At 35.4% G+C, this 26025-nt stretch overlaps 1 protein-coding gene across 1 annotated transcript; it reads right to left on the bottom strand.

Moving 5' to 3' along the window:
* Window positions 1-291: 291 nt before the first annotated feature.
* Window positions 292-25785, bottom strand: LOC126978101 (uncharacterized). The gene is made up of 2 exons (XM_050826821.1): window positions 25706-25785; window positions 292-2704 (listed from the first exon to the last, which is right to left on the bottom strand). The coding sequence occupies exon 2, from the start codon at window positions 2528-2530 to the stop codon at window positions 314-316; it is 2217 nt and encodes a 738-aa protein (XP_050682778.1). The 5' UTR covers window positions 2531-2704; window positions 25706-25785; the 3' UTR covers window positions 292-313.
* Between the last annotated feature and the right edge of the window lie 240 nt (window positions 25786-26025).

Below are 26025 nucleotides of genomic sequence, written 5' to 3'. Positions count from 1 at the left end.
ATTGTACAATATTGAAAAATTAGTGCTCTCAATATTAATATAGGTATATGGTACTAAAAAATATATGGGATATTTTTCGTGATAAATCCTGCAGTACGATTGGGAAATCGTAATGGTATTTGACCTACTAGGAGCTATAGTACAAACTTCTGGCTTAAAGGCCGCAGCTTTGTTCTAAACCGTGGCCACCAAGTGACTAGTCTAGCTCGTTTCTGTTCTATTTTATAACAAAGATAAAGCCATTCAATTTAAATAAATTTATTAATATCAAATTATCTGAAATACGTTTATTCAAAGTTTCAAAAATAAAACATTACTTCTTCCTGCGAGTGGTAGACTTTTTATTCAGTGAATTTACTTTGGTATCCTTGGTTATGTCGCTAACTATACGTAGCAATGGCGACAGCAATTGATCTGCCATCCCTAGTATTAAATTCCGTCTAGAATCAATAGCTGCTAAGGATTTTGTCAAACATGGATCTAGCATTTCTGCAGCCTTCAACAACATAGAACTGTGCTTGGTGGCTTCAGCTGATGCAAACTTACCATCTTCAAGAGATAGCTTTAGGTTTGATATAAACTCTAATGTGGAAATCCTGGCACATTGCAATTGCTCTTTTACCATCGTCTTGCAGTTCTCACTTGCTACCTCTAGAGAATCCTTGAAGTATTTGTGGAGATTAGCAAGGCGAGGGGCATAGCTAGAAAACTTTAAGTTCTTGATTTCTAAGTCCAGACTGTTGAGTGTCAATAACTCATCAATGTCTTTTTTAATTTTTTCAACCCAATAGCATAATGGATACAATTCTGGAGAGTCCAAGTATATACACTCTGACGCTTTTACTGGTAAGGTTTCAACCACATCATGGATTGCCTGAATGTGAGAATTGATTCGACTATCGTGCATCTTCAATTCAGCTAATCGCAACTCATACGCAGCTTTGGCGCGCTCAGCTCGGACACTATGAGACATAAGTTTAAGGGAATAACGCATATTTATCTGAATAATATGATCATCAGTCCATTTGCGCATTTGGGAATTTACCTTATCGGCCACTAACGACATGTGACTAGATAGGGACTCTAGGAAACCATTGCGCCAATTATTCAACGTATTATCGTTTAGGTGCGTCTGCAAAACTATTTCAGGCAAAGGAGTCCGTAATGCTATTAATATATGACGCCTACTCAACTCTGGAGTTGCGGTAAGGCTTTGATTTGACGTCATATTAGACTTTGGATATTTTTCCAATAAACAATTATATTCTGCTTTTAAAATGTTACACATTACCGGAGGTAAACTCATAAAATCTTCTAGTTTTTTCAACTCTGTCTGATTATGTTGGTGATAAAACTCTAACGCACGATCTAAGAATAACAAAATGGCGTTATATTGTGTTCGTAGTTTATCTACATCAGGAGCACCGCGTAACTGCTCTAAAGTGACATTGAAATTGACTTCATTTAATAATTCCGACGAATCATGAACAGTCATCATATCTTCAATACCAGTCATAGTTAATTTTTGAACAAGAGCAGAACGCAGAATGTGAGCATCCCACAAGTGACCAGCATCATACAAAATAGAATAAGTACTTTGAAGACGATCACCGAAACTGCTTAAACACTTTTGCATATTGATTACTTCGTCATGTGTGATGTCTAAAGTAGTGTTATTCAATTTCTGGTTTCCGCTAGCATTATTACAGATTTTCTTGAAGGCTAAATCAAGAGCACTTTGAAAATCCATTACAACTGAATCGCGTGGTTTGTCGATAAAAGTACTATCATCGAATTTACTGCGCAAATTTTCCAAATGCCCACTAAAATCTAGGTAAACTTTTAATACGGCCTTTCGATAAGCTTGAACTAACTGTGAAATATATGTTATAAACTGTTCCGTATCAAAAATTTTCTCCATGGTTACTTGGGATGATTTCTGTGCTATTGCACAATCCAAACTAGTAGAACGCTTTCTTTGGAATGTACGATTTGAACATAATCCTGCGCTGTGTATACGTTCTTGCTTTGTTTTGGGAATGCACAGTTCATTGAGATATGACCTAGCACGAGCCACACACTCTTCCGCCTTATTGCGTAACTGAGCTTCTAGTTCTAAATATGCGCGACAGTTACTGCTCAGCTGTTGGTTTATCTCAAAGATGCGTTCATCGAAATGATGTAAAACATCTTTAGGAGGCATGTGTCCCACCTGCACTACTTTATGGAAATTATTTTTCAACACCAATTTCAACTTTTCTTCTCGTTGTCTCTCAAGAGCAAGCGCTTCTTGTTTGAATCTCGATAAATCACGCATCCATGCGGAATATGTTTGAGTAATGCTTTTAAAACATTCATTATGCTTGCTACTTTCAAGAACTACATCTTCTGGTATAATTACTTTAACAAACTCTTCGATGTCATATTGATGTTTTTCAATTTCTGTTAGAAGAATTTCTCCCATAGTTTTTATTTTACAGTTAATTTCCATATTAATAACTTGGGCATCATTATAACTAACTTTAAACATTAACTCATTGTACCTGTATTCACGATCTTTGAGATAATCCTGTAGGATAGGTCCACTGCGACGAGGCGTCCAATCATGCGGCAAAGCTGCTACGGCACACGAGTCATCTGAACATCCAGGGACAGCTACCACATACTCAACGCTGGAATTGCGTTTACATCTACATATTATATCCTGAAAATTCCCTCTGCGCTTTGGGATCATTTTTATTGATATTAATAAACCTCAATAATAACACTATACTAAATAATTAATTAAAAATATAAGAGCACAATTCATATAAACTTCATAAACACATTTTTACGTATAGTTTTTGACAAACAATATGCCATATGTCAAATAAATGAATGCCGTAGCTCATGTATTATTGATGTCAGTAATCAACAGATTATCTGGGACCTACTTAACAATAGGCCGCAATGAAAGCTCTCTTTACATAAATACAACGTGCGTTGTTTTTTAATTTTCAATATCAGGCAGACATGACACGTTGCACGGCATGTATTTATCACCTACTAGCTAACACCCGCGACTTCGTCCGCGTACACACATGACTAAGCACGTAGTACTTACAAATATCTTTATTTCTTAAAACTTTATTAACTTTATATTAAATGAATATGTCGCCATATTTTTTTCCTAGATTTGAGCCAAGTGTCTAAGGAATAAAACTTAGAAGACTTATTAATTAAAATATATCCAATAGTTTTTCCACGATGCGCGCACAAATGAAAACCTCTATCATTTGATTTAACTAATATATAAAATTCTCGTGTCATGGTGTTAAACTTTGAACTCCTCCGAAACGGCTTGATCATATCTCATGATATTTTGAGTGCATATTGGGTAGGTCTGAGAATCGGACAACATCTATTTTTCATCCCCCTAAATGTTAAGTGTGGTCCACACGAATTTTTTTTTTAATTTTTTTGACTGCTTTTTTTAAATTTGTTTGATTATGAGTCAGCATTAAAAATACATACAACTTGTACAACAAGCTAGTATTGATATATATTACTTGGTTGTTTTTTTTTTGAGTGGAAAAGAGTCATACGACAGTAACAGATATGAATATAACCAGCCTAATGAAACTCTCTAATATAAAAGCGATTCACGCGACTGTATGAAACGTGCAGTCATTGATAGATTGACAGATGACGGATATGATCTTGTAAAAAACGGAGATAGCCGAACTCCACTACGTTTCAAGCAACTGTTCTTCTCAAACATTGCCGGCTTATACATCGTCGCCAAACGCCATACTGCACTCATCTGTATAAATTTTACTGGACAGGCTGTTCCATATCTTTGACAGCAATTTTTTTGTGCCTATTTGAAGTGCCACTCGCGAGCGTCCAGAGAACTAATTTTGACGTATAATACAAATGGCTGCGAAGGAACGTACAATACTCTAAAGTATTTTTGCATTTTGAATTAATTTCGTTCGTTTTCCGTGTTATTTATACTTCAAGAATCAACATACATACATAGTAATTATTTTTTTGTAAATAGTTTCCCACCTATCGATGTTTGCTGAGGTTGTCATCACTAGTTTTAGTACCGCAGACTCTCGCTACATGGCTAACAGATCCTAAATATCAATATCAAACAGGCACAAAAGCACTTTGACGGCTGCCAGTCCAGTGGTATAAATTAGAGGTCAGTGCCATACTGTAATTACTACTCTTTCAAACTTATGTCAAATCACTGCACATTTCATACTAAACTAAATTTCAATTTTTACTTAGGCAGTCCCGCCTCTTATTACGTAGTATTTACATCCTCTTCGATCATTAAGTTGAAACGTGTGTGACATTGAGAACGGTTGTAATCCGAACATCTTTCGGGAAGTGTTCCTGTCGCTTGGGATCAGTGAAAACCAAGATAAATACCTTCCCAAAGGAGTTTTTACTCAAGCTTACGGTTTGATTTTAATTTCTTAAGATAAACGCTAGAAATCGGGTGAAGGACGAAAGATTACACTAAGAAATACCCTTTTATAAATGTATGCATCAAATCAAGTATATTCTGTGTGTATATTTTTGTTTGAACTAAATGCCGCATTATATATAGATCATCTAAGTTTTTTATGAGTAGATTCTGTGCTAATAATAATTTTACTTCACTCGTAATAGATGGTACTGCAGCGTATCAACTTTTACTATGTTATTTAAGGAAACCAAGTGAACTATACATTGCTATTTTTAGGCACTCTTTGATCAAAAACTACGTAATGTTGCCACTATCCCAGTGCCGGACTAATAATAATAGATAGATATACAAACAATCTTAACTTAATTTAAATTAAATTACATAACATTCTTAATTTGATTAATTAAATTACAGATAAAATTACAGTTAAAAATTTAAGATAAGTCATAATCACAATTAAAAGAAAATAATTAATAATAATAATAATTTAATTCAGAAAAAAAACATAATAATTGTTAGTCCTTAATCATGTTAGTATAATTATAACTAAACAGGCATATGATTAAGCAAGCGCGGATCCCGTAGCAAATTCTTTGAAAGACCCCTTAATCTACATTGAAAATAGTCTGTTACCGAGAGTCTGACGATTGTCTTGGTAGGAAAAGTTGTAAAGTTTGACGTTTTTGTGATATCAAGTAAGTTCAATATACCAAAAACTTTAAAAAAAAAATACGCTCAGTTAGAGATGAGTGGGTTTAAATATGCGGGGCCCCCTTTCGCGCGGGGCCCGTAGCAATCGCTACTCTTGCTATGCGGTTAATCCGGCACTGCATTATCCAAAGACATTTACTTCTGTTCTAGCAGCATTAACAACGAGATGAGACTTGAGCTTGATACGCAGTTGATCGCTTTATTTGTAAGTATATGTGATAGACTTCTTCAGCATTTATTAATTATCTATTAGATATTTCAGACTATTAATAATTCATAAACAAAACACAATATATTGTATGAAAAAACTCAGATGTTATTAACGGAGGCTTTATTACTCTGAAAACTTTCAGAAGGCTTGCCCGGCAGAGATCTAACCTTCCGATGACCCCTGACTGTCCATCATAAAATAAAATCAATAACTTGCACGCGAAGCAACTACCAATCATACAAATTACGTGAAAATATTTTTCAATAAAGCGCTCCAGTTTATTGCGCAGCTGTTGCCTAGTATTGGCTAGATTATCAACGATTTCACTGCAATATTGGAGATAGCAGTGACCTACAGCGTTGTTATTTGAAGTCTTCTGCGTTTCTAAGTTATATATTATACTAGCTTTTACCCGCGACCTTGTCCGCGTGGAATAGTTACTCAGAGCAGTTATTTTTTATTTTTTTAAATACTTTGCCAATAATACACATACAAACTGCTGCGGTTAACTATAATTTGCTTATTTTAATACACTTTTATAAACTACTTTATTTTCTTTTTCCATCTTTTGCAAAAACATTGTGCATGTTTGATATTTGTTTCCTATGGGAAAATATTATTTTTCTTAATGTATTCGTGAAACTTTTAAGCGTTCTATTTTTGTATCAAATATAATCAAAATCGAATTCCCAGCTATCACAAATTTCAACCCCACACTGGTCGAAATTTCAAAAACGCTAAAACAAATATTTATTTATTTCTTATCCATTGCCAATATACAAAATTTCATAGTGTCACCGTTGATAATGACGGACTTCAATACAAACTTCCATCCCCTATTTCAACCCCTCCAAACCGCTTATTCGCGATAAAAAGGTAACTTATGTCCTTTTCCAAGTTCTAGTCTATCTCTGTACTCAATTTCATCAAAATATTTTCAGTGGTTTAGGCGTGAAAGCGTAACAAAGAAAGTAAGACAAGTTCTTAGTTAAATCATAACTGAAGTCTTAAGTTAAAGATATTTTTTGAAAATAATGAACAAGTTTGAAGCAAAAGCAATATTATATCCTTACCATAGCATCTTAAATAACAGGCAGAAATTTTGGGCATACTCGTGTAGATATCCCTCGTGTTTTAAATAAATTAGAATGAGCCCGGGGTAGGAAAACCAATTGAAAACAAAAGTACATGATAATGGAGCAGGAATTCCTCGGCCTCCCTTCCTTCCCTATAACTTATTTCGGCTGGGTTACATAAACATACTTAAATTTCGGCAAATTAGGGCTCTGAATAAACCTTGTAAAATAAACAAGGTAACTTATCATAATACTTTTACAACTTACAAAGAGAGATAGATTTTTCTGCATTGTTAGATAAAATTTATCAATTCGTAATTTTATTTTTACAAAATCGGGCAATATGTAAGAAGGTCCCTTGTGCGGTGTGTCCAATTCTCAAAAAAAAATACGTAAAAGACGGGTTACGCTCATGGAATTCCTCTGGTGTTGGGAAAGTGTAGGCAACGGTGATCACTTAGCATCAGGTGACCGGCAAGCTCTCTATCTTCTCCTATTATTAAACAAAACACAAACGAAAAAAAAGGAAGTGAAACAAATACAGAATTAAAATCCCCTTTTAATTGAATGAGTGAATTATTAACTGACTTCAATTAATAATTCAGTCAAATTGTAATGGACAAAATTATATCCACATTTTCCTTTGCCTAGCTAATAACAATATCGACAAACCGATGAGCAATTAAAAATCCAGAAATAGTATGCGCTGATCGATTAATACACATCAGTGGGTGCTCTAATAGCAACTACTTAGCTCACACTGGCCATAATAATGCCACATAATACGTTTATGTTGATGATTAATGACAATTTCCAAAAGAATTAAGTTTTGTAAATTCGGAGTAAATGAGCATGCGGATGTAATGACGGCAGGAGATTATAGCCCACCCTTGCTTTTTTTTATGAAAATAAGGGACGACACGAGCAGGACGTTCAGCTGATGGTAATTGATAAGGGTCGCCCATTACAATGTAGTGCCGCTCGGGATTCTTGAAAATCCCAAAAACTCTGAGCAGCACTGCAATTTCGCTCGTCACCTTGAGACATAAGATGTTAAGTGTCATTTGCCCAGTAATTTCACTAGCTACGGCACCCTTCAGATCGAAACACTATAACGCTATCACATTACTGGTTCACGGCAGAAACCTAATCTAGTCGACATCCTGGGAGAAGGAGCCTCCGGCTGGTAAACCCACTTAGCTCACACTGTTAGATTCCGGCTGCTCATTAATAATGCTACATATTACGTTTATGTTGATGATAATTGACAATTTCCAAAGGAATTTAGTTTTGTAAATGCAGACTTAATGAGCAGGGTGTAATGGCGGTGGGAGATTATAGCCCACCCTTGCTACTTAAGGAAGAATTAGGCGTTGTCGCACTTTAATTAAGAGAAAATAATTTGAAGGAAACTTAGACATAATATAAGTAACGTTGATGATTAATGATAATTTCTAAAGGAATTAAATTTTGTAAATGCAGAGCAATGAGCATGCGGGTGTAACGGCGGTAGGAGATTTTACCTTGCTACTCAAGGGAGAATTTTTAAGGCGCGAAGAGAAACTAATTTTAAGGAAACTTAATATAAATTGTTTGGTGAATCATAAGTCATGAATGAATAATATCTTGTACTAGGTCATACTGTAAGTGAATGGATTCTCATTAACAACGAAAAATATTATATGTTTAGACTCAAGATTGGAATTTCTTTAGTCTAACTCAAGAATTTTTGCAATTTCTTGTAATTATAAATTTTTAACATAGAAATTAAAACGTTGACGTATTTAGAACAGTAGACAATTTGTTAACAAGAATGCGGGTGTCAGTGATAAAAATAAATATAAAAATACCCTCAGCACGAAACATATTTGAATCATTTTCAATACTATGATTTGAGACATTGCTATAAACAAATGCATGATGCGAAAACATTACGTTTATAATATATTTATTTGTTTTACAAAGGATATTCGCCTCTCTATTTACACACTTTTGAAGGTATTCTTTGGAACTATTGCATAAAACAATTCATCGTGTACTCCTAAGGGACGTCTTGAATGATCTCTTCGAACGCATTCACTGCCTTTTCAGGGCTTGTAAATCGTATACCTTTGTCTACCTTTAATTTTCCTAGAAAATCGCTATTTATGAACATTTAAGTATTTTTAAACAACTTTTACGTAACTGATACATCTCCTAGCAGTCATTCAGGTGAACAAGGTTATAGATGTCAATTCCAATCGTTTTATTAACATTAACAACACCCTTATAGAGTCCTGTCATAAAATATTAATTCGAACGAAATGGAAACTTTAATGTAAATGTTATGTTTTTGTCAGCATAACCTTGTATGCACTAAAGAATAATGTTAATAGATTTATTGTCATCAGCAGTGCAGTTACTTTACTTTTGCGTATATTCCAAATCAAATAGTGTGTAATCTTTGATAAATTTGTTATTTTTAAAGTGATATCCCTCACGTCTGGGATTCATTAAACTAAATGAGCGACACAAGCGTTCAAACGGAACCAGACGGGCGCGTGTTCGAGATAGTTAGTTAGTTATCATTGATTTCAGTCATTATATTTATATTTATTGAGAAAACTTCATCCATAACATAATACGCCAATATAAATCGGATAGTGGTTTAGACGAAATGGCCATGGGGCGTTTAACAAAAATTATGAAATAGAGTGTGATGAGAGTGAAATAGATAATCATTAGAGATATACTGATCACTTTTGCTGACTAGCCGATGAGTCGGTTGTAAAGATGCTGACTCGGCAGCCGACTCGTCGGAATTTATTGATATTAATATTGTTTAAAAAATTTCATAGATAAGATTTTTTTAACAAGTATATTATAGCTCATTCCAAACATTAGCTCAGTTGGCAGAGCACTAACGCCAGAGGTCGTAGGTTAAAGTCCCGCATCGTTCATAAAATTTTGTTTTTAAATTTTATTTGTTTAAGTATATTATAATTTTGGAAACTGATTACCAAAGTAAAGTTAAATTTTGAAAAGACTGATTTAAAATAAAAAATTTAATAAACATACAAGGTTTTTATTTACTGCAATTCCCCCTACATCATTTTTATTGACAAATAAGTACATACAATGTAAGAAGCCGGATAGTCGTCGCTTTTTGCCGAATAATCGCCGGCTGGTGGCCGATTACGATATTCAAATATTTTTATTCAAAATAGAATTTAAAATCACTTATTGAACGTCAAAAACTACCACCCTTTCAAAAGAGACTGCCTCAGACCTGAAAAGAATGGGCGCAAGAAACTCAGCGGGTTTTTTTTTAATATAAAATATGGATTACAATGTAAGATCGTACAATAAACATTTATAATTAAAGAGCCTGAGGGTGTTCGCTTTATTCCCAGTCCGTGGTGTCATTAAGAAAATCGTTTCCCACACAAACGTTTTTTAAAAATTCTTTTAAATTTCGTAACACATTTGTTTTGTACATTTTCTGGGATCATATTGTAGAAGCATATACATCGCCCAACAAAAGACTTGCTAACTCGACCCAACCGAGTAGTAGGCGTAACAAGTTTATGATTGTTCCTCGTGTTAACATTATGAATGTCACAGTTTCTAGAAAATTCTTAATATGCTTATGAACACACAGAACATTATCAATAGTTCCAGATAGTTCCGGATAGTCGGCTTCACCGACTAGTCGGCACATCTCTAATAATTACACATTAATAGCAAGTCAATCACGAGTATGCAGTAGAGAGGATAACAATGAAAACTATATTATATTCAACAACCTAATTGAAATCAAAATATTCAAAAATCATTTTCACTATAATTGTAGTAAAGATAATTTTTCTGCAAATAATACGAGATTCGAAAATAGCATTACTGAACGTGTCATCTTGTGACGAGATTTATTCAATGGACCCATTAATTGAACAATCAAATTCAGTCGCAAAGCGAGAGATAACTTCGGACGTTTTCTGCGCCCGCTAAAGTTTATCAATACTTCCTGCAAAATCGTTTAATGGACTCTCAATGGCTGGCTAACTTGTCTGACTGTTTGTATTTACTCGTGATTATTTAACATATTTTACGATGATAATGAATTTGAAACGTTATTAGTACCTGCCATAAAACTCACATTAGTAAGATTATCTTTAATACTAACTCAAAAAAATCAAAAAGTTTTGACTCGTAAGAATAACACAATTCGATTGACATAAGAATTATCAAAGTCGGCCCATTAATACTGGTCCCTAAAATAAGAGCAGGAAAACACTAAAGAAAGGCCGAAAGACACCTAAAAAAACCACGTAAGGTTATTTAAGCGTTTAGTTTTTGTCGCTAAAATATTTGAACTAAATAAAAGTTAGACTATACCAACTATACTTATCAAAACAGATAAATTACTGTATGATAGTTATAATGCTTATACCATAAGATCCCTAGCAACACGACCTAACTGCAATTCGATAAGGATAGGTTGATTTTAATTAACTACGCGATAGGATAGTTCAATACAACCAATAGGTAAATCTAACCTTACATTCATTACTCTACAGTAGATAAAATAATTACAAGCCCTGTTGCACGAGTCCTGACATGAATTTGGCGCGGGTCCACATTAATATCTGTTGGTTGGCTGATTGGATCCATTTATTTCCCAAGGAACTAAGTTTTTTAAATGCGGAGCAAATGAACAGGCGGGTAATGAAGGTAGATTACCGCTAAAGCTCTCGACTCAAGGAGGAATTTTTAATACTAATTGATAATAACTTTATATCCCAAATATAAATAATAGTATAACAAGTAAAAATTGTGTGTCTTCTACCGCATTTATCACGGGGAGTGTTCCGCATAGCTGTTTAACCTGATTCCTGCCGCCGAATTCCACCTTCGCACGACACGCCACAAGTTAGGATATCATCCCCACCATCTGGATGTATGGCGGTCCTCCACAGTGCGGTTTCTAATGAGGTTTCTTCTTCGTACTAAAAAGCTGTGGAATGAGCTTCCTTGTGCGGTGTTTCCGGGACGATACGACATGGGTAACTTCAAACAAAGCGCGTACACCTTCCTTAAAGGCCGGCAACGCTCTTGTGATTCCTCTGGTGTTGCAAGAGAATGTGGGCGGCGGTGATCACTTAACACCAGGTGACCCGTACGCTCGCTTGTCCTCCTATTTCATAAAAAAAATAAGTTTCTAAATTATAATTAATTATTTACATACAATACAGGAAGCAAAGACAGCTAAATTAGTATGAACTGTGTTTCAGCTGTCAGTGACTTCTCGGTACCAGACATAATTATCTACATAGTCAAATCAAATTATTAAAATCAGATGAAATAAGATAAAATACTGTCTAAATATAAAATAAGTTGACGCTCTTAAGGAAATCATATGAAGGAAGCATCATAAAGAAGAAGGAACTTCAAGTACAATGGTTATGAAAAGTTAAAGTTAGTTTTTTTTTATTGAATAGGAGGACAAACGAGCGTACGGGTCACCTGGTGTTAAGTGATCACCGCCGCCCACATTCTCTTGCAACACCAGAGGAATCACAAGAGCGTTGCCGGCCTTTAAGGAAGGTGTACGCGCTTTTTTTGAAGGTACCCATGTCGTATTGTCCCGGAAACACCGCACAAGGAAGCTCATTCCATAGCTTTGTAGTACGAGGGAGAAAGCTCCTTGAAAACCGCACTGTGGAGGACCGCCACACATCCAGATGGTGGGGATGAAATCCTAACTTGTGGCGTGTCGTGCGAAGGTGGAATTCGGCGGCAGGAATCAGGTAATAGTTGGTTGGTGCATCTACAGCGATAAACGAATATGTTGTAACATAGGTTAAAACTCGAGAATCTCCAGGAACTCCAATTGATGAGAATTTATATATAATTATTAATTATACCCACCACACTCACCCTTATGAAGGACCTACGAACGGTCCGAAACTAGTCGGTACCGACACCGATAAGTCGTGAGTAAAGCCGTATTTATAAATAACAATGTCTGAAATTCATTATAAGAAAATATCACTTGTCATTCCACGACCCTTTCGTCTATAATGACCGAAAAAGGTTCGTCTAGAAACAAAACAAGCAGTTGGATATTGTTACAGATTTAGCGCAACCTTGACGTAGAGTTCAAACAATAGGCTTTCGTCTAAGCTATTGGGTATAATATCTTTCACAATATATTTTCTAATACTTCGATATTGTTTCTCAGATACATAAGATACATAATAGCTTTAAGGGTAAATGTGTACACTTCTATAATAAAGCCACTGTTCAGGCATTATCTATAAATAAATATAAATGTTTTATAAAAAAATGGCTCTGTCGTAAATCCTATTACTCCACTGCTGAATATCTTAATAATCCGACAGCCTGGGACTAGATTGTGATTATTTTATAGCGATAGAAATGACTGTACAATCTATACTAATATTATAAAGCTGCAGTGTTTGTTTGTTTGTTTGAACGCGCTAATCTCTGGTACTACTGGTCCGATTTGAATTATTCTTTCAGTGTTGGGTAGTCCATTTATCGAGGAAGGCTATAGGCTATGTTTTTTTATCAAAATTAGGGATCCGTAATAAAATTGCTATTTTGTAACACAAGGTGTAAAATCGAAAACCTATTTTTGCGTGCGCTGCAAAAACTATTGACAATAGAACAAAATGATGTACAGGCTATAATATAGGCAATATTTTATTACTTATAAAACTATCGCGTAAATTATACTTTATATGGCAAAACAACGTTTGCCGGGTCAGCTATATTGTATATTTTTATTGAAAAGAGCGCAAAAAAAGAATGCTGGGAGAGTTTCTTGCGCCGCTTCTTCACTCTCAGAGCGCCATTTGTTTACGAAGCGGTAGTAGTATCTAGTAGTTATTAGAAATGACATCAAAAAGAATTCTAAAGGAATCAATTTTGAGAAAATAAATGCCTTTTATGTCTTTTTATACCAGATAGAGCAGGTTGTTCACTTGACTTATCTATTGGGCGTTTAAATCAGTGTGTATTTAGTATTTTCTTTGATTAACACGAGTGTTACACATTTAAATAAAACACTTTAAAATGATTAAAACGCGTGTAATTGTAACGGTTTTATTAGATTTCAATGTAAAATTACATGTAGCGTATCATCGTATGTTACAAAAATTTAAAGATGCCATTGAGTGTCAAAATGCCACGCACACGAACATCTAACAGTTGCCGTAATAAAAAAGCTATTGTTCTTAGGTAGTGCGGTAACTAGTTGGATCAATCCTTAACCCAAGTGTTTAATATTAAATGAACCTCCGAACTCCCGTATCCCAATAATTCTATTTGTATCCCCGTTAATTAAATATAAACGCAATCCTAATTAATTGGAAACGTATTGAGGCTTACTAAGTTAATTAATTAACTATTAATTACTTATATTTAATTTAAGCGTTAGATATCTACGCTTATTTACTTTCATTAACTATATTGTGGTGGAACGATTATTTTTTTTTATTTTTTGTGACATTTATATTTTTGTTAGTATTTGAGATCTGCCACACATCGCATAGGCTCATTCTTATAGTATAACTAGCGGCCCACTCCAGATTCGCACGGGTAGGCACGCTACCGCCGCTCCGGCCGGCCGGAACCGCCGCAAACGCTACGTCCCGCAATTTTTAAATCTGTTATATCTTCGAAAATATTCATTTAAATCACATACTGTAAAGGGCCATATAGATCTATATTAAATCAACAATGCATTTAAGGTATTTAATAAGATAAGGATTAATGCTGTATTGGTTAAAATCGCTTCGAAAATTAGTCATTATTTGTCGTAAAAGTAAATGACAAAAAAATGTTATTGTGGGATATCCATAAGAGATAGACATATGACATAGCGGAGTTTTCTGTAGACCTTTTCAATGTGTACAATAATTAGTACATTATTTTGATAAATCTCGTAGGGTTCAGCCTCCGTTTGCAAGGTAAGCGAAAAAATTGAAATTATTTTCGACATCACAGTAGAAACCTCAAAAATATTTATTAAAAATATGTATTTCTCCACTATTGAATGGATGTTATTATACATATAAACCTTCGTCTTCAATCACTCTATCTATTAAAAAAACCGCATCAAAATCCGTTGCGTAGTTTTAAAGATTTAAGCATACATACGGATATAGGGACATAGAAAGCGACTTTGTTTTATACTCGTACTATTTTTTTTTTTTGGAATAGGAGGACAAACGAGCGTACGGTGATGAAATGATGAGATGGTGGGGATGAAATCCTAACTTGTGGCGTGTCGTGCGAAGGTGGAATTCGGCGGCAGGAATCAGGTTAAACAGCTCTTCGGAACACTCCCCGTGATGGATGCGGTAGAAGACACACAATGAAGCGACGTCTCTACGCAACGCCAAGAGATCCAGCCGTTCACAGAGCACTGAGTCCCCTACAATTCGAGCTGCTCTACGTTGCACGCGGTCAAATGGATCGAGCAGATACTGGGGTGCGCCAGACCAGAGATATAGACTATGTAGCGATACCTAAACAGCAACCATGCCGAAAAATTGGTACTAATCTTATTCTTACTATTATAATTTTTTATAAATATTTTAACTACCTTATGTATATTATTGTGCATTGTAGGGTAACTTTGTTGTACCAGTAATAATTGATGTATGTTAGTTTAATAATTATTATAAAATTTAACCATTGGAATATTTTTATCTTTAGCTGTCTGTCAAGACGAAACATGTGCCTAGTCCAAATAATTTGTTATGTTATCAAAGTGATAACGATCACTTCTAGGATTAATACACATATAAAATTTGAAAAACAAAATTTTATGAACAATGCGGGACTCGTGCCAACTGTTTGAGTGACTCATCGTCATAAATCTTGTATGCTTTGTTCAACTCTCAGGTTGTGGCTTCATCTACAGGATCTACTTTACAGTTCATAACCTGCTCAACCCCAATATATGCACATTCGGAAATTGACTTGAAATGTCGCTCTTGTAAATCTAACATTTTTAATAATCTAACAGATTAGAGGTCGTGGGTTCGAGTGCCGCATCGTTCATAAAATTTTGTGCCTATTGTTAAATTTATAACAACTTTAGCTGTAAATGTTTGTAGCAAATAAAGAACTTATCTAAATGATCGGACAGCCTGGGACTAGATTGTGATTATTTTATAGCGACTGTACAATATTGTATATTTATATTGAAAAGAGCGCATAAAAAAAGAATGCTGGGAGAGTTTCTTGCGCCGCTTCTTCTCTCTCAGAGCGCCATTCCCGAAGCGGTAGTAGTATTAGAAATGACATCAAAAAGAATTTTAAAGGAATCAATTTTGAGAAAATAAATGCCTTTTATGCCTTTTATAAAATCATCAATATGAGTTCCGCCATTGTGGAGTCCATACGCGGTTTTTGAAGGTCCCTCTGTCGTATCACCCTGAAAACACCATGTCAGGAAGGTCATTCAACAGTTTGATTGTAAGTAACAGAAAGCTCTCACGTTCTTGTTGCACGAAAGCGGAATTCGGTGGCAGAAATCAGGTCAAACAGCTATTCGGAACACTACCCGTGCTAAATGCAGCGGAAATTACAATGGATGACGTCTCTATGCTATGCCTATTGATTGAGCCGATCTCAGTTTTTTTTAAGAAAATAAGGGACGAGACGTTCAGCTGAGTTTAATTGATACGCCCTGCCAGTTACAATGCAGTTTCGCTCAGAATTCGTGAAAAACCCCAAAAATATGAGCGGCACTGCAATTCCGCTCGTCACCTTGAGACATAAGATGTTAATCTCATTTGCCCAGTAATTTCAATAACTACGGCGCCCTTCAGACCGAAACACAGTAAATCCTACACATTACTGCTTCACGGCAGAAATAGGCACCGTTCTGGTACTCATAATCTAGCCGGCATAACAATACATAATAGCTTTAAGGCTAAATGTTATATACTATTAAATAATAAATTCCCATTCACTCTGTTCAGGATATATCTATAAATAAATTTAAATTTTTGATTAAAAAGTAGCTCCCTACTTCTTCACAGCTGAATATCTAGTAAATGTACTTAGATCCCGGATTAGTCCGAACCTGTACGATCACTTAAATTTTAAGTGATCGGAGAGCTTGGGACTAGGTTATGATTATTTTATAGCAATAACAATGGCAGTACAATATTGAATATTTACTAAAAAGAGCGAAAAAAAAGAATGCTGGAAGATTTTCTTACGTCGTTTCTGCTCACTCAGAGCGCCGTTTGTTTCCGAAGCGGTGGTAGAAGTGGCATCAAAAATAATTCTAAAGGAATCAATTTTGAGAAATTAGATTTATTAGATAGATCAATTTTAAGAAGTATTTGCCTAGATAATATAGTTAAGTTTATGCGAGTTTATAAAAAAACCAAATACGTTTAAAAAACTGAAAAGTATCAAATAACTAAAAATTTAATTTAATACACCTGTAATGCAAACATTTACCTTTAATATTAATATAATACTATTATTTATATATTTGCTACCTATAAAATACCGATCGAGTGGAGAACATTCTCCTTTTTGAAGTCGGTTGAAAACAAACCACTACAAAAGGCGGAGGTGAGCAGCTACTTAACAATATTTCCATCGTAAAAAAATATATAAAATCCGAGCGTATCGGTTTCCGATGTCACATAAACAAGACACCGCTATCGTGTTGCTATCTCTTTTAATAATTCAATAACTTGATCTCTGCCCGTAATGAGACGACACATATAAAAAAATTGTGAAAAGAAAGAAAATATGTACTAAGGTAGCAGCAATTTATGATAATATATTTTTTCGTAAGAAATCTTTTGTAAAACAGTCTCTAACAATCCTAACTAATAACACAAATGAATTTGTTTCATAATCAAAGTTGTTCTCAAGGAAATAGAAATGGTATATTTATTCCAATTTTTTTTATCGAGTAGGAGGACAAACGATCGTACGGGTTACCTGGTGTTAACCGATCACAGCCGCCCACATTCTCTTGCAAGTTGCAACACCAGAGGAATCACAAGAGCGTTGCCGGCCTTTAAGGAACGTGTACGCGCTTTTTTTGAAGGTACCCATGTCGTATCGTCCCGGAAACACCGCACAAGGAAGCTCATTCCACAGCTATGTATAATTGTATAAGAATCCCATAGTAAGAGCAATATAATTGAATTCCACGAGGACAAAGTTGCGAGATGAAACTATAGCTTTAGTATAACATGTTTTTTAAATGCAATCAATTTTGCAAGACTATTAAAGAAAATTTATTGAATTTACTTTGCGGAATTAATTCCGCCAATATTTGTTTTTAAAACAATTCGACACGTGTTTACAATACACGAGGCATCCTCAGATCAATTCTTATACATCAGATCAATACATTTACGAGACTATAAGTCTCGTGCCAGATTTTGGCGAGACAACACGTCCTGAGGATGCCTCGTGTAGAGGCGAAACACGTGTCGAATTGTTTTAAAAATAAATATTGGCGGAATTAACACTAAAGATAACTTGAATCATTTGTATAAGACTATTAAAGTAAAGGCGATACACCATCTTATATATATTTGTCAATGGTTAGGGGTTTCAGAAGTAGAGACTATCTAAAGTTTTTGTGAATTTATGTGTAAAATAAAAATAAAAATTTAAGCATAAAATATGAAACTAGTATAATGCGACATCGCGTACATTTAAAATTTATGCTTATTGCAATATGACTGACGACCCATACAGCCGAATGGTTAGTGACCCTGACTACTAAGCTAGAGGTCCCGGGTTCGCATCCCGGTAGGTGCATTCATTTATATGATGAATATAGATGTTTGTTTCCGAGTCATGGATGTTTATATGTATTTATGTATGTTTAAGTAAGTATATTGTATTAAATATATCGTTGTCTGGCAACCATAGTACAGGCTATGCCTAGTTTGGGGCCAGATAATTTGTGTGAAAGTGTGAAAAAAATATATATATATATTGTCTTTAAAAGCGGCCAAGTGCGAGTCGGCCTCGCCCATGAAGGATTCCGTAGCAACAAGTAACAGAATATAAAAGTTCTTGTAGTAAGTTGTAAATTTGAGCGATTTTTTAATAATAAGTGTTTCTTTTTTCAATTAAGTCATTAATAATTACACATTACAAAACAAACTATTCAAATAGTTTAGAAAAAAATGATATTAGAAACCTCAATATCATTTTTGAAGACCTATCCATAGACACCCTACACGTATGGGTTTGATGAAAAAAAAAATTGAGTTTCAGTTCCAAGTACGAGGAACCCCTAAATTTTGTTGTATTTTTCTTTTTTTTGTGTAAAAATCTTAATGCGGTTCATTACCAAGTTTCAAAGTATAATTCTTATAGTTTCGAAAAAAAGTGGCTGTGACATACGGACGGACAGACATGACGACTCTATAAGGGTTCCGTTTTTTGCCATATGGCTACGGAACCCTCAAAACAAGATGAACTTCGGCTGAGTACATAGCGCCCATTCTTCTCGGGTCTGAGCCAAGTGGGTTGCCATGTGGGATGGTAGAACATTCTTCAATAAATTATATAAGCAAAATTGATCTGTCAGGATTAAAACATAAAGGACCCGCCAGCTCCTACGGGAAAAGACACGGTGACGTTATATAATGTCTAAAGGTAGAAATGAGGGTAGATTATAATGAAATGAGTGTCGTTGAACATAATTTACATTATCCGAGTAAATATTGGACGCCCATTATCATAATTGCTCAACTGTTTATGTAAATTGTAAACAAACAACTCTATCGATTGTTGACTCATGCTATTCTTCGTGTTATAAACACACAATCGATAGAGTTGTTTGTTTACAATTTACATAAACAGTTGAGCAATTATGATAATGGGCGTCCAATATTTACCATGAGCCTTTTAGAAGTCTATGTTTGGAAGTCCGTCTGACACTTCCGTCCAATGAGTGACCACCAATATGTGCCCATTGCCACTTTAGCTCCGCAACCGTTTTTATAAAGAAAATAAGGGACGAGACGAGCAGGACGTTCAGCTGATGGTAATTGATACGCCCATTATAATGCAGTGCCGCTCAGGATTAATAATCCGCTTAAGACATATGATGTTAAGTCTCATTTGCCCAGTAATTTCACTAGCTGCAGCGCCCTTCAGACCGAAACACAGTAATGCTTCACGGCAGAAATAGGCGCCGTTGTGGTACCCATAATCTAGCCGGCATCCTGTGCAAAGGCCTCCAATTGGTAAAACCCTACGGCTATATTGGTTAAAAGCACAACGAGGGACATGAGTTATACGTCTAGAAACGGTTTCCTTTAGTTGCGTCACGTTACGTAATATAGTTGGACTACAATTCGCAACTATTCACGAAATACTGCCGCCAAATTGAACCATAGCTCCACACAACTTGGACATGATACCAGATCCTCGCAAGATTCAAGGAACTTTCTTCAATGTACAACCCAACTGGAATGGCCTTCCATGTTGGAAGATAATGTAGGCCGCGGTTGTCGCCTACCATCAAAGGACCTGGACCCATGTGTCTCTTCTCTCCTCTCCTTAATCATAAAAAAATAATTCGAAGAATTTTTGGCCAATATCCAGCCAGCCCCATGCCATTTGTCCAGAGAGGAGATCTCAAAGAATTTAATTCAGCAAGAATATTCCGAAAAGAAGCTTATTACAGCTTACTAAAATTATAGTTGCCTAAAGTCGATATCTAAATATCCCTTTGATAATATTAAAATAAAAAGAGACCGATAAGTTGTAAAAAAACAACGATTTAAGATTTCTTGTTTCATGCCAAATCTCACGGTTCTGGGTCAAGCAGTACCTAGTACTATAAGTAGCAGTTGGAATAATTTGGTATTGATAAAATAAGAGGCGTGAATGTTCGAATTTTACTGCGTTCACTTAAAGTTTTGACTGTTTTGCAACTCCAAGCGACTGTAGATGTATTTGATTTCAACTTTTAAAGACTTGTACAGTTATCTACTCATAAGAGTGATGATCCGAATTGAACGCATCATGCAAACCTAAAGCGTAGCGTACGTGTATATGGTACAATAATAGTATAATTTCCTCACCTTTTCCGTAACGGATAAACCCTCATACTCATCAGCCTGAACGCAGTCACCTTTTAGCCAATTAGCGAATCGGCCCAATTCACCCAACATATTCAGCGGAGCCAAACTAAATGCCATTTTGCTGCAGAATTCTGTATATATATTTCAAATCATATTCGAAAAATGACTTATAGGATCCACAGAACTTATGGGAAAAATTGTTCCAAACTACAAACTTTTTGCAGTTTCCTGTAAACTTTTCGCGAAACCACTTGGGTATTTTAAAAAAACGCCGTTAGCTTCGGCGGTAACATTTACCGAAACCTACCCCAATGGCGGTATACCGGGGACTGATAAGTCTTGTCTTCGGAAATAGAGCTCTTTATAAATTTTACGAGAACGAGTCACCTTATTCCCTCGCCATAAATCTCAGATTCGAATGTCAGAGGTCAAGATTACTGAGCATGCGCGTGCAGTGCTGAGATTAAACGGAAATGAAAGGATGGGCAATAAGCTTATTTTTGTATTCATGTGCTTGAATTCACATTGCATGCTCAAAGCCTTTCAATGAAGCTTTCATGTTGATCTATTGCTACAAAAGTAGCTAGCTACGCAGCTGCGTAACTATCATGCATCTACACACACACACCTAATAAAGGGCTAACACATTCAGATACAAATCCACAGTAGCCAATAGCGATTGTTTACGATTATTACTTGACCAATTATGATACTTTGTGGTCACCTCAGCGCTCACCTCAGGTGGTTCTAAGTTTTACATATATTTTTTTATAATCGTTAATAAAATGTTCTTATTTATTTATAAACAGTGTGTAGATTGATGCATCAAGTGTACTCAATAACGTAGTAGATAGTCGACGTAGTGCGAAAGCGCTCTAAAGCCTAAAGCTTCGAGTACTTGTTTGAGTATTTTTTACATCGCTGTATAATATGCATATATATTGTATTTAAAATAATTTATAAAACGATGAAGCTGTAAATGTATATGTAAAAGAGTGGCAATGAGTTTCTTGCCACTTATCCTTAAAACTCAACCTTTTCCTAAATAAAAAGAAATTACGTTTGAGTGATTTTAATTTGATTCAGGTATCTAATGGGTAAAAAGGTTGATGCTATCATAAACTACCGGGTGGTAGGGCTATTCACAGCAAATCAAGGGTGCAACTGCAATAGAAACTTAGTTATAATTTAAAGCACAGAGTTGACGTAAGAGCTACAGTAGTCGTTTGTAAAGCTCGTAGAAATAAAGTTAAATCGACGTTGCTGGAGAGACGTTTAAATAAATATATCCACTTGTTTTCATTGTACCCTAATAAAATACTATTAAACTAAACGTTGGTTTAACGTGTTTCATTACTTTTTACTAACAAAACAGTTAGGGCGCTTTCGTACTACGTCCGATCCGTACCCGTGAAAATACAGATCTAGAAATATCCGACCGAATTCGGACGAAGCCACAGAAGAGCATTCGCATCATTGATCATGAGTCCTTTCAACTTCTGGCAATGCTCTCTGCTAGTAAGGCGCACTCTTGGTTTTGGAGTTTAAAAGGAGTTTCATAAAATCAGCGCCCCGCTGCCTCTCTGCACGAATGCATCTCGGAATCTCGGATTCGGACCGGACGCATTGCTCGAATTTTCACACAAATAATACTATGGCTACTTCGGTCCGTTAATAATCTTCTCCGGAATGGAGATTGTCGGTTGTAAGAAACAAATCGAATGACGGGAACCATAACTACCACTACCGGACCGCATTTTCACGGGTACTGATCGGACTCTGATCGGAAGTAGTGCGAAAACGCTTTTAATGTTAAAGGACCTCAGTCTTTTTTATGGAAAAGAAGGAAAAACGAGCGTATTGGTCACCTGGTGTTAAGTGATCACCGCAGCCCACATTCTCTTGCAACACCAGAGGAAACACAGGAGCGTTGCCGGCTTTTAATGAAGGTGTACGCGCTTTTTTGAAAGTACCTATGTCGTTTCGTCCCGGAAACACCGCACAAGGAAGTTCATTCCACGGCTTTGTAGTACGTGGAAGAAAGCTCCTTGTAAACCGCACTGTGGAGGACCGCCACACATCCAGATGGTGGTGATGATATCCTAACTTGTGGCGTGTCGTGCGAAGGTGGAATTCGGAATCAGGTTAAACAGCTCTTCGGAACTCTCCCCGTGATAAATGCGGTAGAAGACACACAATGAAGCGACGTCTCTACGCAACGCCAAGTGATACAGCCGTTCACAGAACACTGGGTCCCTGACAATTCGAGCACGCGGTCAAGTGGATCGAGCTGATACTGTGGTGCGCCAGACCAGAGATGACAGCAATACTCCATGTGTGGCCGGACCTTTGTAGAGCGCTAGAATGTGGGCCGGCTTGAAGTATTGCCGTGCTCTATTAATGACGCCCAGTTTATAATAGTTGAGTTATTAAAATGAAATGAAATGTTATTATCATATCGCCTGGATAAACAATTTTGTTATTGTAAAAGGGATATCCAGAAGTGATTGTGGAAGAATTTGTGCACCAAAATTTAATTTGTATAATCATCAGGCTAGCTTACCCGCCTATGATGTTAATTATGGAAAAGAAAGCTGAAAAATTACAGCTCCGTTCAGGTTTGGTCAGGGTTCCGTAAGCATGGTGCAGATTCGCTAGAGTATTCATCCAATCTCCCATATCTTATATCTTTAAACAAGCAATTCTTGTATATATATAATCTGAATCTCGGAAACGGCTCCAACGATTTCAATGAAATTTAGTATACAGGTAGTTCAATTTAAAAAATCTATCTGATAGATGATCTAATGAGCTATCGACCATATTTTTAGGACCTTTATAAAGACTGTTAGTATTGTTTTTTTTTAATGGAATAGGACAAACGAGCGTACGGGTTAAGTGATCACCGCCGCCCACAATCTCTTGCAACACCAGAGGAATCACAGGAGCGTTGCCGGCCTTGTAGTAGAAATGATGTGTTACTTATTATAACTATTGTTATTATCTATTGATAATGATGAAAGTTTCCGCTCATCTATGTTTTGGGTATACCAGAACATTGCCCGTCTATTGTCCTTGGCGAAAGCGGTTCTGTCCGATCAACGACCGACTGGTGCCTCTACGTACAACAAGAGCAGAAATGTTAATTATGCTTTCCATAATTTTGGAGACCAGAAAAGAAATAGCAATAGGCCTGTAGTTAGCCGGACCCGAGCATTTACCTTTTTTAGGGATTAGATTGACAAGGGCTGAATTCATGAGTCCGGGATTACACCTTTTATGTAATAGTGCCGGAATAAACACACCAACACCAGCGCAAGATCAGTATAACAAGGAGATTTGCTATTTCAATCGCACAAGCCATCTGACCGTTCAAAGAGAATCATTGCTGCAAGGATAAGATTCAAAAAATCATTCTTTCCAATTCTGCTGGCTTGTAGTACCATACTCAGAGGGTAGCTGGTGTTCTACGACATGGGCTTCTGATATGCACTACACTTGTGACCAGGCAATGGTCGGACATACAACATGACAAGAGGACAAGAGGGGTGTCAATGGATGTTGGAACTATCGGCATGTGTAAGATCAAAATGAATGGTGTATGTGACTGGGAGCAGTAACAAGGCAACTAAAACAACCGGGACAGATCCAACCAATTAAAAAAATGCACAGCATAGAGCCCCGATTATTGTGGTGCTCAACCGACGCCATTCATTTAACAAATAACACTAATACACTCAGGCCAAACAATAATTTGCCAATTTCAAGTTTCTATTTAAATAACAAAAACATATTGTTCCTACAACATTTCAGAAATAATAAAATTTTATAGAACTTATATTTGGTATGTTTCTTACTTATTTATTCACAAATAGTGTTTTCTTTGTTTCAGACAGACTAAGTAAGTTGAAGCAGAGACACAGAAAACAAATCCATTTCCAATCAACTTCACTAAGATTTTATTAAGGACTAGCTGACCCGGCAAACATTGTTTTGCCATATAAAGTATAATTCACGCGATAGTTTTATAAGTAATAAAATATTGCCTATATATATATATTGTACATCATTTTGTTCTATTGTCAATAGTTTTTGCAGCGCACCCAAAAATAGGTTTTCGATTTTACACCTTGTGTTACAAAATAGCAATTTTACTACGGATCCCTAATTTTGAAAAAAAAACATAGCCTATAGCCTTCCTCGATAAATGGACTACCCAACACTGAAAGAATCATTCAAATCGGACCAGTAGTACAAGAGATTAGCGCGTTCAAACAAACAAACACTGCAGCTTTATAATATTAGTATAGATAAGAACTCATTTATGAATCAATTTGGAAAGTACCTTTTATTAATATTATATACCAACAGAACCATAATCATAATACACACATTTTAAGTCTAAGCCTACCATAAAGAATGTAAGGCTATTTTAGTTGTAGAATATAATAATACAGATTGTAATGTTAAGAAATATAAAAGAAAAGAAAATATGAGGAAAGTAGCCTACCTAAATAAGTTTTGTCTACCTAAATATAACAATGTATATGGTAAAAGAACCTGTAACTACATATTACCTAGGATATTAAACACATTACCTAATGATCTAATAGATATGTATCTGCAAAAGAAAAATTTCAAAGTAAAGCTAAAAAAATACTATCTAGAAGTTAATAACCAGGAATACCTATGATGTATATTTTTAATAATACTACTATATGTTATATTAAGTCTTAAGTAATTAAAACAATTATTGTAATGCGAACTTACCGCTCGCACATAAACCTTAGAGGTTTTGCGAGTATGTCTTTATTATTATATATATTAAGATAATTTTGTTCATTGAATAAATAAATAAATAAAATAAATATGGAGAGGAGTGAATCTACCACTTAATACTCTAGAAGGAGAAATCATTTGTATTTAAGTAGTCTTATTGGTATTGAGCAAAGTTAAACTTCTAAGAACCATTATAAATTAACGAACTGACTTGGCAAAACATTATAAAACTATATTATTGCATTAAAAAAATTGGGGTAGGTCACCCTTATCACTTAGAGGTATAAAAGTATTTACGACCTTACAAAATAAATTAATAAAAATTGGTCAAGTACAAAATAAAAGTAATAATTGTTCTACCTACCTTACAGTACAGATATACCTATCATTGGCATTATGACAATTTTAGTTTTCATATTCGTGAGGGATTTTTATAGTCCTTCCTGATAGAACCCAATACAACAGTAACAAAATAAAGGTTCAATATTTTCTTGTTACAATACTTATTGAAAGCATAATTTAACAGTAAATAAAAACACCACATACCTTAGGTGTTTGCACGATATCTGTATCACTCATGTTATTATTTTATAAGAGTAGGTAATCAATACAATACACAAGGCACACACTTCATACAAAAAGTAAATAATAACAATAGGTTCGCTTAACAATTATAATGACTTG

The sequence above is a fragment of the Leptidea sinapis genome, chromosome 47 (assembly GCF_905404315.1).
Source record: "Leptidea sinapis chromosome 47, ilLepSina1.1, whole genome shotgun sequence".
In the NCBI taxonomy this organism is placed as follows: domain Eukaryota; kingdom Metazoa; phylum Arthropoda; class Insecta; order Lepidoptera; family Pieridae; genus Leptidea; species Leptidea sinapis.
This window is presented reverse-complemented; position numbering and strand designations above follow the sequence as displayed.